This window comes from Sebastes umbrosus, chromosome 15, assembly GCF_015220745.1.
Source record: "Sebastes umbrosus isolate fSebUmb1 chromosome 15, fSebUmb1.pri, whole genome shotgun sequence".
Taxonomy (NCBI): domain Eukaryota; kingdom Metazoa; phylum Chordata; class Actinopteri; order Perciformes; family Sebastidae; genus Sebastes; species Sebastes umbrosus.
In genome coordinates this window covers 12,399,104-12,411,528 of record NC_051283.1, presented here as the reverse complement: position 1 = coordinate 12,411,528, position 12,425 = coordinate 12,399,104, and the positions used below count along the sequence as shown (strand labels likewise).

Sequence of the window (12,425 nt, the reverse complement as noted above, 5' to 3'; positions counted from 1 at the left end):
ACACTAATGTGTGAAACGATGAAGGTCAATTATCACCTAATTGTCATTCTGCTCACATCTGACAGCCGGTTCTCTGTGAGTTATACGTTATACACTGAACCTATGCTGAACAGCCAACCTTAGTTACATCCCTGCTGCGTATTTGCACTTAAATTGCACCAGAAATCAGTGAAAATGACAGACTTTCTGGACACTAACCGATCAATAGCATCAACAGGAGGTGGAGTAATGCAATTATGGATGTGTTAAACGTGTGAGATCATCCTGGATGAAGATGTTGATGTGTGTTAGCGAGCGGGTATTCATGAACATTGGATCCTCTCTGAGCAGTGCATTTTAAACCCCCCCGAGAGGGAGCGCCGATCCAAAAGGTCAGGTCATGACCGTCCCAGCAGGACTATTCCATCTATCACTGAGAGATAGATGAGCAGTAGCTGATCAATCAGCCTCACCTCAACGTAACTGTGGTCCACTTTAACCTTTCAACTCAGAGCCTAACTGCCCCGCAGTACGGCTCAAGTGTCAACGGTGGACCACAGTCATAATTAAGGGGCTGCATTGATCACGCTCAAATGGATGAGGATTTATATTTAAGTAAACGAATCTCTGCATTTTGCATTTCCACACAGCATTAGATTGGGAGCTTTTGCATTGTCAGTGTATGTAAATTAAAGCCAATGTTGTTGTTTTTGCGAGATATTAAGATTGTGAGAAAAAACACATTTTGGCACAGTGTCAGATTGGCACAACTCATTTTTCCTAATATAGTTCAGGCACAAGGTTGCATCTAATTTGCACATAAATTCAGACCAAGATGTTCAATAAATATTTGTCTCTGTTCCCAAATATCATTAAAAGCAGCAGGCTTTAGAAATTAACACAAATATAAGATACACGATTGTCCAAATTTAAGCCTACTAACGTGACTTTCTATGACGATGTATGTCTTGACTGCTAGACAGATAATTCTGTCTGGTCTATTTCCGTCGCGAAGACACCGGGAGACACACTCATTTCCCCTCATTAGAAATTTATTTTCTCTGTGGCATCAAAATACGTAACATGAGCCAGCAGACGACCGCTGTAGCGTTCGGTTAAACTGGTTCGGACACCAGACACTGCTGGGTGATTAACTCTAGCAGACACACTAAAGACTGACTTTAGATAGAAGCTTGCTAACCTATAGGAACGTTATCTGTTTTACCTTGTTTCCAGTCTTTATGCGAAGCTTAGCTAACAGACTGCTATCTGTGGCCTTATATGTACTGCATAAGAGAGTGGTATCAATCAATGTATCCTCATACAACGGTTCGTATGATCTCTTGTGAAAAGTTCTTCCTTATTTTTTGTGCGTCATCCTATGGATGTGCATAAACATGTGTCAATTTCTGCTCGGTACATGCGTACAGTCTTTTCAAAATTAACTTCCATCTTCACAGGAAACAACGTGGTTAGGTTTAAACAACAGAACGACTTGTTGTTTTGCGGTGTCAGATGATTTTACATGTCCAATATAGTTTTTTAGGAGTTTTAGAGGCAGGTCAATGATGCAGTAAACAGAAAAGGTCACTTGTGTCATGAACATGCTCGAAACAGGTTTAATTGGAGGCACTGGAAGACCTTTTTTCCCATCATATTTTAAGAATACCTCATGGTAAAAGAACATCATTATCAACGCAGTCTCACAGCAGTTCATGAAATAGTCACGAAATGTAATCTTTTTGATTTGTGTACATAGACACGCATCACGCATGTCCCCTTTGTTTTGTGACGCTCAGCATGATTTTCAACAATGTATTTGTGCGTTTTTATTTCCACTTCAGTCTTTTCAAAATAAAAGTACTTAGTAAGGTTTAGGAATAGATCGACTTGGTTAGGCTTAGGCAACAAAACTACTTAGTTAGGCTTAGGAAAAGATCACGTTTTAGGTTGAAATAACACTGGAATTGCCATAAAACACCGGAAGTGCCGTAACTTAACTACGGAAGTTATGTGACAAAAGCTACTTAGTTAGCTCTAGGAAAATATCATGGTTTGGGTTAAAATAACTCTGGAAGTGGCGTTACTTAAGTGAAGTTAAGTTACGTGACGAATAAATCAACGCTGACTTCTGGTTTCACACGGGGTACGAACACCAGTCTCCTAGAGTCCGGAGTTCTTTCGTAGTTACAGCTACGAACAGTGTATTAGAAGAGCCTGTATCAATCCTGTCAGCTAACTCTTGGCAAGAAAGCAAATAAGTGTATTTCTCAAAATGTCAAACTAGTGCTTTAAAGAAAACAGCAACACAATAGCCACTACTCACTTCAATAAAAGAGAACATCAGCTTTTCTGAATATGTAAACGTCTACACCAACATCTTTTTAAAATTGCATTATAAAAAAAACACATTTTTTATTTGGGCCATTAAAGTGCAAGTAAATATGCTTTAGATTCTAAACTCGAAAAGGATCTGTCAAGTGTAGGAAAGCAAGGCAAACACACACACACACACACACACACACTGAGTGCCTCTCTCCAGATGATGACTCTGCCTCTTTCCCAGAAAAAGACCACTGACAGATTGCCTATACGTTGAACAGAGAGAGGAGCGGTACAGGAAAGGGAAAAAAAGACAAGGACAAGGACAAGATACCTCCTGCCCAGGATCTAATCTTCAATCTGCGGGATCACTGATATCTGATAAGAACAGTGTAAATCAGGAAGCTAAAGAAACCCCTGCCTGAGCTTTGTGTCTGTACAGGACAGACAGGGCATCTACATCTGTCTCTCACTTTGTGGGGATTTACAGTAGCTGGAGCAAAATCCTACGTCTGATAATAACAGGAAGAATCGAGATTAAGACTTCTCTCTTATAGCTTTTTCTCCCACACATGGCTCAGGGAGATGGATTGTTATCTATTTATTTATTTGATTTATTTTCACCTGTAGTTATTCAGAGAAGATTGACAGAGCATGTATGTTCTTTTCCTGACACGTCTTGGCTCGCAGCACGGCTGTTACAGCACATATCCACATCTGGGAGCTGCCCAGTACAGCCGAGCTGTTCTACTGACTTCTACTGGGAAATGTGGGTAGGAAAGAATCATTGCCAACATGCCCTTGAGCAAGGCACTTTGTGAAAAGTCCTCCATCCATCCACCATCCAGTGTCTGTAATGGCGCCGAGCTGCTAAAACACGAACAGAAGAACACAGAAGAGCTCACAGGAGTAGGATGCGAGTGTGAAGCACTACTAGAATAGAGCTAGATTTATATTCCCTGGGTAAGTAAAGCAGCCAAAATGTACATTTATTAATTTAACGCCGCGCTCAGGGACATGCTGAAAGGGGTATTTGAAGGAAACAAGTATTTCTCATTTGTTTTCCACCAGTTTTTTGTTTGCTTGTGTCAAATTTGGATTGACTTTGCAACCGGAGCGCCCCAGATATATAACGGTTGCAGTTTGAATGTGTATGCATTAGGGCTGTCACAATATCAGATTTTCACTACAAGATTATTGTGGTCAAAAGAATTCACAATAACCATATTATCATGACATTTAGAAAAGTTGAAGAAAACTATAATAATGCTGTCAGTCAAATTCATGTTTAACTTTGTTTATTGTGCATTTTGCCTCTATTGTGGCAAATGAATTACACTCAAAATACGAGTTTAGTGAGGCGGGGAGACAGTCTGTAACCATAATTGTACAAAAGCGTGATTTAAGAGACGCTGGATTATTTACATGATATTATGTGTATTATTAACATGAAACCAATATTCAGGCGTTTGTAGCTATACCTAGGATAAGTAATGCATTGTTATTCGGATAAATCCCATAACATACTTCCATGTGTAATCCACGTAATGGTGAACCAGGAAATATAAAGAGTGAAAAAACACCATATAGGGAGGAGGTCGGGGTGGATGAGTGGGTCTAAAGACAGGAGTAGTGTCTTGTGTGAAACCAGAAGTCGACGTTGATTTATTGGTCACGTAACTTCTGTACTTAAGTTGTGCCACTTCCAGAGTTATTTTAACCGAAACCACAATCTTTTCCTTAAGAACTTTTGTTGCCTAATCCTAACCAAGTCGATCCTTTCCTAAACTTAACCAAGTAGTTTTGCTGCCTAAACCTTACCAAGTTGTTTCCTCTGAATATGGAAATTGACACATGCGTCACGTGTTGCTGGACATTCATAAGAATTCATTGTCACATACTGAAAAAGACACAACCTACTTAGCTTTGAGAGCTTTCTGTTAACAGTCTAGCCCAACAGCCTCTTTCCAGATATATCCAAGACAAAGACAGTAATGGGAACATGGTGAATGACAACTGTAAAATACCACGTTGTAGAACTACATTTGGACAATTGGCTTTCACCATAAAGGGCTGTCAACTCTGGGACACGTTACCAACTGAAATCAAAGGAATTCCAGATATAAAGTTCTTTACAACAAAGGTTAAGTGCTGGCTAAAAGCAAAACAGAGGTGTATCCATTTTTAGCAAATTGTACTGTAAATTACCAATATGTATTGGTGTACTGTGTTATGTGTATTGTGTGATGTGTATTTTATTGTATTTCCACATTTGTAGCATATTATGGTTTTATAATATATAGAAAGCTGGATATCATTCCTACCAAATAAAAAGAATAAAAATCAAAACGCACAAAAAATGAGAAATAACTTTTTTAAGATATCATACAAACAGTTGTATGAAGATACGTTATAATCTTTATTTTTTTAAATATGACGGTATATACCTGTATATTGCAACACCCCTAGTACGTGTCATTAAATATTCAATGAAAGCTAACTATTTTACTGTGGCACTATCATCAAACTTAATAGTTTAATAGATGAAAAATAGCAGAGGAAGCAATTAAATTGTATTGAAAGTTAATTAGATGTTCCTCATCATCTCATTAAGGGCCACTTTAATCAAGAAATTCTGCAAATGTGCATCTGGCTATAGGTTCATGAGGTCCAATGGTCCAGTTTGTGGGGCTAGTGTGTGTGTGTGTGTGTGTGTGTGTGTGTGTGTGTGTGTGTGTGCGGCTGAATGAATGCATTCATTTTTTTTTTATAGGAGTCTGCATGAATTAGTGACTGAGTGTGTGTGTGAGTCACTGTGTGGCTGTGATCAGTGTGACGAAGCTCAGTGACAGAGCTCTGGCCATCTGGAGACAGATGACAGTGTGAATCACCAGAGAGGAGGGTGGAGGAAGACAGGGGGAGGTGGCGGGATGCGTGGGAGGGGAGGAAGGGAGAGGGTACGAGGGAGGAAGATACAGAGAGGAGTGGGATGACATACCAGCAGGTGGGTGAAATAAGGGTGCACACGAGGACGAAGCATTTGCATCATATCAAAGCTGCTCACGTGCACACATGTACTGCGCACACACACACATTCCGTCTCTCAGTAGCCCTTTCTTGAGCGAGCTAATGACCTGCTTGTCAACACTTTAGTCGAATCATCCTAGAGTGAATGGGGGTGGCGACTCACAGACTCATCCAAACACGTGCCCACGAGCTTACTTACACGCTGTTAGTTCTTGAAATAGGAGTCTGCTTGATGCCTGATAAGAAAATGAGCCTTCCAAATAGATAATTTACTAAAGAGAGGAAAATCACCCAGCACTCAAAAAGGCACAGAAACATAGGGCGCGGATTTCCTCTCAGCTGGTGGAAGCTTATCACCCCTTCTACTCCAACACTCGCCTCCCCTCTCTTGCCTCTCATTTCCCCCTCGCAGTAGCAGATAGTCCTGCTGTTTTGCTGTTTTTCCCTCCCTGTGCCACCTCTTTATGATCTCCATCTTTATCTTGACCACGTACTCCAAAGCTCTCTCTCTCTCTCTCTCCTTCGCTCAAGTAGGAAAAGCGGCAATACTCATCTACTTTGCATTCCAGACGTTTCTGTTTTGAGTAAACAGATAATGTCATCTGTTTCTCAGCTCCCATTCCATCCTTTATTGCTCAACGGTGAATGTAGAGAGCAGATGGGAGATGAGATGCAGCAGAGCGTGCAGGCATAGTTGAGGATTTGAGAGTAGTAGGCAGACAGGTGGGAGAGAAGTGAGAAGCTCATATATTCATCATGAAAACTCATAGTATGGGAAACATAAGACACAGGGGGATCTGTATTTGCTATGCTGATAGGACTTACAGGGACTGATGGGATCAAATTTGTCCACAAGACCACTAAACCAGCTCTATTTTAGCTTCCACATATCTTAGCCCACTGGCTCTCAACTTGGGGGTCAAAACCCCCATTAGGGGTCGCCAAAGTTTCACAAGGGGTCACAAGGCCTTCTTGATTTTAAAGGGTGTAAGACAACTTTTTTAAAAAAATATACACTTGGACTAAATCTCAACCTTTCATTCATTTCTGTGAAGAAAACTAAAAGTTTGGATTATTATTTAAGATATCAACTTAACAATTAGAAAAGTACGCAGTTAAAACAACCAAAGGGCTAATAGAACAATGGCGAAGCATTAGGGAGAGGAGAAAACACTGAATTTGTCAAAAAAGAGGCCTATTAATGAGGTATGATTGTTGAAAACTCAATAAAGAAATGCATAATACAGAGATTTGTATTGTATGTATTTGAGACGTTACTAAAAATAAGAGGAAAACTCATCTCTGATGCAATATTCACAGGGTAAAATCTGCTCAAAATCCATCCAAATCAATCGTTTTACACAAACTTCCTGCAGTTATTGCGTTCGCTATTTAGGTCAATTCTACAGTTTATTGGGTGTTCTGTACTGGTATTGTTATGCATCGAATATAATCTGAGATATCCATAAAATGTTATCAGTGGTCGTCAGTTTACTCAATGATAGAAAAGGGGGGTTCCTTAAGGAAAAAGGTTGGTAACCACTGTCTTAGCCAACATCTATCAAACAGGCAACACAGTGCCTCCATGATGGTAGTTTGGGATCCACATGAATCCTTGAGTGAGGAAGCAGTTCCCAGCAAAATTGAGGAATGTTGCTATAATAAACTACATACTGTGAAAGGGCTGAAATTGGAGCTAATTGTCATTATCAATCAATCTGCCGAGTTCGATTGATAAAATCACAGTTTTCTAAAGCACAAGTTGACATCTTCAAATTGTTTGTTTAGTCCAACCATCAGTCCAAAGTCCAAAGATATTCAATCTAATATCTCATGAAACACAGTAAAAACAGCAAACCCTCGCATTTGAGGGCGCTTGAACAATAGGTCACATTTGGCATTTTGGCTTTAAAATGACAATGAAAAACAGTTGCAGTTTAATTTGCTGTCAATCATTTTATCTATACATACTGTGTCAATGAGATAATGTACGAATATGACTCACTCTTTATAATTTACTTTCACAATGCCTAACATGTAGAACTGTTACTAAACTCAGTTGAGAACTAACAGCAGAAAAACTTGTGATGTGATCTTGTCAAGTAGGGATCTGAAGTCTGTGTCTAATTGAGGGTTCAAAGCCATGAAAACATTGGAGAAATCCCAGTTTCTAGAGCCAGCCAGCTAGCCCTCCATGAGGAGCAGCTGTTGCTGAGGCTGCTGGCTGGGGGAGCTGTCCGTGGTGCTGAACAGAAGCTTCAGCTGCGCCTGTCGCTGTCCATGGTGCTGAAAGTCTCACTCTACAGTGAGCTTTTAGTGATCCCCATTAGTTACTGAAATAAATGTATTTCGATATAACATCCCTGTACTCTGGGGTGGATTAATGCACAGGATGGCCTATAGGCTGCAGCCAAGGGGCACCATGTTTGCAAGGGCCTCAGATTGGCCAGATTATGTTTGATTATTTAAATGTACTTCAGAGAAGAAAAAACTCCTATTGGCCCATAAGAAACATTAAAATAGATGTGGGCCACATCTACCCAATCAGCTGACCTTATGAACCTGACCCCATGATGGGACCTGGTTCACAAGGTCAATTTGGTTTTAAAATATAATACGTCACTACTGGACAGAAAAGCGGTAAAATAAAAATATGATCACGGAGCACGAAAAGGAAAAGCACAACGGCTGAATGAGCACCATGACCAAGATCTACAAAAATCCCTAAATTGACAAGATATGTCAAGGTTTAGATTAAAGGCTGTCTCAGTGTGTGTGTGTGTGTGTGTGTGTGTATATGCCAGTGCTTCCTGAGTGTGTACATGTAGCATGCTTTTACACATGGCACTAAATTACATTTTTCCGGTAAGTTTAAAAAGCATGATGAGTAAGGGTGATGGGGGGGGGGGGGGGGGGGGGCAATACCAAGTGTAGCTATAGGGGCCCCTGACCACCTTAATCCGCCACTGCCTACTGGTGTAAGAGATAGTCCATTGAAACTAATAGATTCTACTCTCATCTCTCATTCTATTCTGAGGTAGAGTGAAGATAATTCATAACTAAATGTGTTTCCAAGTATTAGGTGCTCCCATACTTGAAATGGCATCAGTCTTTGTATGTGCCTGAAGGGTCTTTAAAAATGAAAAGTTCAAGTTTGTCATTTTTTTTTTTTGATTTTGTGGAACTTCAAAAAGGACTCAAGCTTTTTTCCTCACTGTGTTATTGCCTGGAAACGCATGCACGCCCGCCCACACACACACACACACGCGCGCTTTGGCCCCTGTCTCCTTTCTTCAGTTAGCCTCATGACTGTGCGAATACAAGCAAATGTCATGAAGTGGAAAAAGATAAAAAAGGAAGAAGGGGGCATCAGGCCCTCCAGTCCTTTTCTAACATTACTGCGAGTTGCATCATGAGTAGAGGAGCACAACGCGGTGCCTTTGTATAGAGAGGAGAGAGGAGAGAGCGTGGCTGGCTGAGGAGGAGGAGGAGGAGGAGGAGGAGGAGGAGGAGGAGAGGACGACGAAGAAGCGTGATCTTGCGTGTAAATGGACATGCTGAGCGACTGTCTCATGCGCCGCTGACGGATGATCTAATACGCGGTGGAGCTGGCACGGAGAGAAAAGAGAAACACGAAACACGCAGCAGATATGGCGAGCCACGTCATCCTCAATCTGCCTCCTCTCTCTCCATCCTCCTCCTCTTCACTCCTCTGTGGGATGAAATGAATGGATGTTGATTACCGTTTATTGAGCGACGGGGTCCACTGGGACAGCTGGTTTTGATCCCCACGTTGACAGACTGCTTCTCTTCAATATATCTATTAAAACCCTTCCACACATGTTGTGTATCTGTGTGTGGCCCTTTGGGAATGATAATTGGGCTACACAAGGGGGAGGCTGAGAATTGTTTAAAGTGAGACTATAGTTGACACATGATGACAGTGTTTAAAGCACTATTATACATCTTCAGGATTCCTTTATTTGTCATTTTTATGCTCCACATAAAAACGAAATTGTGTTTCTTACATCCACCACTCAGAAATTCAGTGAAAAAAACAATTGGTGAAAACTATAAAGTAATTAACTAATAATTAAGAGCATAAGTAAATAAGCTAACAAATAGAGTAACAATTTAAAAAAAAATAAAATATTATTAAAGGAACAGTCTCTTTAGTGCAGCTCACATATACTCTGATTGAGCTCAGATGTGGTGCTCATAAAAAAAAACAAGCCTGGAAATAAGCAGCCAACATCTGTTGGTCATTAATTGGCAAAGACTTTCTTTTGGTTTTGATGTGAGGAAATGCCACCATGAACCCTGGGTCTTCTCCTCTCCTCTCCTCCTCCCTCTCCTCCTCTTCCTCTCAGCATAGCGTGAGGCTCTGGTGCCGCTCAATGGGAGGATGGGGCAATTGCTGGTGGCTGCAGCAGCTACCCAGGGACGCACCAGACCACCTCAACGTGCCATAGTGTTCCAAGCATATTTATTGACACAGTTTAAAAGTAAACGTTGTTACAGGGAGGGGGGTCAGGATAGATAGATAGTCCAGCCTCTCCTTGCTCTTTTGTAAATATGTGCAATAAGTTAAAGTCGCTTTACTGGCTCCAAGAGTATAGACTCAAACGGGCGAGAGAGTGGGCAATAAAAAAGCTCCCCGGACGCAAATAAAACAAACCTCCTCCGAATATAGCCGCAATGAGATTTACTCCACATGAAAGTCGAGAGGGAGATTTGTCAGTATCATTGGCTGCTGAGCTGCGTGTGATAAAAACCTATACACCTCGCAGAAGAAACCATCTGGGTGGCTGATATAACACATCATCAAAAAAAAAAGTAAGGGTGACAAGTGGGAGATATTTGGTGAGGGATGACGTTTGTGCGTAAAATAGTAATGATCGTCAGCATGATGAGACATGACACTGAAAATGTGCCCATCAGTTTCGACTCGCTCTTTTGGATTTGTGTGTGCTATGCTGCTGTCCCAAAACCAAAAAAAAAAAAAAAGGTATGAGTGGGCGAACACAGAGAGCCATGACTCACTGTCAAATTCATATTGTGGCCGTGGCAAGTATATTATTGGCTTTTGCTAAAAATAGTGCCCCGTTCTGTTGGTGCGCGGAGCCAAGACAGTGATAAAACGGTTTGTCTCTCTGTGCCAAAAAAAACGACCTGCATGCTCGAGGTGGCGAACATGCTTAAGGCTCTTCCCCTTTAGGCTTTAGAAATAATAATAATAAAAAAAAAATCATGGATCAGTAACTGAGTTCCAGAAAAACACATTATGCTGCTGAAAGTAAATGAATAGTAATGATAATCTGTTGAATGCCCAGCTTTGGTTGCGAGATTTCCATTTTGCAATTAATCAAGGACAGAAAAGCCAGAGTCAGTTAATTAGGCCTATACACCCCCCCCCCCCCCAACCCTCACACACACACACACACACGCACGAGCACGATGTGTAGCCTACACACACAGGAAGACAAACTGTACCCAAAATGTTTTTCCCTTGGTGTTTTGGCTACTTAAAGTGGAGAATCTTACAAGATGAGAAAAAAAAGAGCACCCCCTTCACACACACTCTCACACACACACACACACACACACACACTCTTTTGGACCCCCATAATAATCAGCCCCCTGCTTGACCACCTCACACAGCCTATAACGTTTCCCCTGCACCTGTAAACCCTCCTTTTTTTTTGTAGGATCCCACAACATATTCATCCAATCATCCCGACAATATACAATCCACCCTCATTCCCTTTAGAAAACACCTCACACAGACAGTCCTGCAATGAAAACGCAGAGTCGGAAACATATAGACAGTTGCAGTTCCAGAGGATCCTGCTGCCTGTCACCAAACACCAACCATCCTCTATTAATAACTTTGGGGGTGCCAGGAACAGCGACATCACAGCAGCAGCAGCAGCAGCAAGGTGGATCCTAAATAAATGCGCCTTTTCTAGGATGATGATGCTGATGCTGATTTGCATTCAGCCGGGTGGATGGTGGATGGTGGAGGGAGATGCTGCATTTGTGCATCGGTACAGATGGAGGGTTGGACTTACCCTTTACTGAGGTGGCCAGTAGCCCCATGTATAAGAACAGCACCCGGCTCCAATGGTGCGCCTGCACTCCCGCCTTCATTAGAGCAAAAATCCCTATTCCGTCTCTCTGTCTCCTGCATGCGCATTCCGGTCTCCTCTCCTCAAGTCCCGTAGCTCCGTCCCGGTTTGAAGCGGCGGTCATGGCAGGCAAAAGGGGCTTTTTTTTTTCTTTTTTTTTTTTTTGTATCTCTCTCTGTGTGTCTTGTGCAGGCACTGCTACTTTCTCAGATGGTCCAAAAAGGGAGATTCACTCGGTGTCGGAGCTGAGAAAAATCCCAATGCATGGAGGAGGCTCGGATCTCGCAGCTGGACTGAACCATGTCATGCGGGGACCGAGGGGGTTCAGAGTCTCTCTCTGTCTGAGGAGATAGATTTCACACCTAAAGGAAAGGAGAGGGGGGGAGAAAGGGAGGGTAAGGATGGGGGGGGGGGGAGACGTGATTCAAGTGGTCACTGATCTACCCGGCACGCGTAAAAAGGACAAAATCACCAAATATCCCCCTCGTCCGCTCCACAGATGTTGAATTGATATCACCACGTCCAAACAAAGCAAAAAGAACCAGGAGATCCCTCCTTCAGTTTGTCCCGCAGCACTTATCTGTCCTTCATTTGCGGTGCCGATAATCCACGTTTAAACTCGTCATTATAGAGAGAGAGATTCAAATGAAACGAAAGAGGAGGAGGAGGATGATGGAGAGAGCCACAGAGGTTGTTATCCGGATCCAAGGATGGGGGAAAAAAAATCGCCTCGTTTTTTTAGAAGTTGTCGACCAACGTATAGTCAGTGATGTGACTGGATGGAGAGAAATATGCAGGATGTGTGTGTGTGTGTGTGTGTGTATTCCCAGTATCAGCAGCAGCGCTCAGCCACAGACAGCAGCGTCGTCTCGGGTCTGTGCGACGCCAAGAATCAGACTGCAGACCTGCTCTCCTTCTCTCTCTGCGCGTCTCTCTCTCTCTCTCTCTCTCTGTCTCTCCCTCTCTCTC

The 12,425-nt window shown here is 42.1% G+C and overlaps 1 protein-coding gene across 1 annotated transcript in view; it reads right to left on the bottom strand.

Moving 5' to 3' along the window:
• The window catches only part of csmd2 (CUB and Sushi multiple domains 2), a 286,853-nt gene extending 274,428 nt beyond the window's left edge, over positions 1-12,425 (bottom strand). Inside the window, exon 1 of the mRNA XM_037794153.1 lies at positions 11,400-12,425. Within this exon, the coding sequence (XP_037650081.1) occupies positions 11,400-11,580 (181 nt within the window). The 5' untranslated portion in view covers positions 11,581-12,425. The remainder of the gene's footprint in view (positions 1-11,399) is intronic.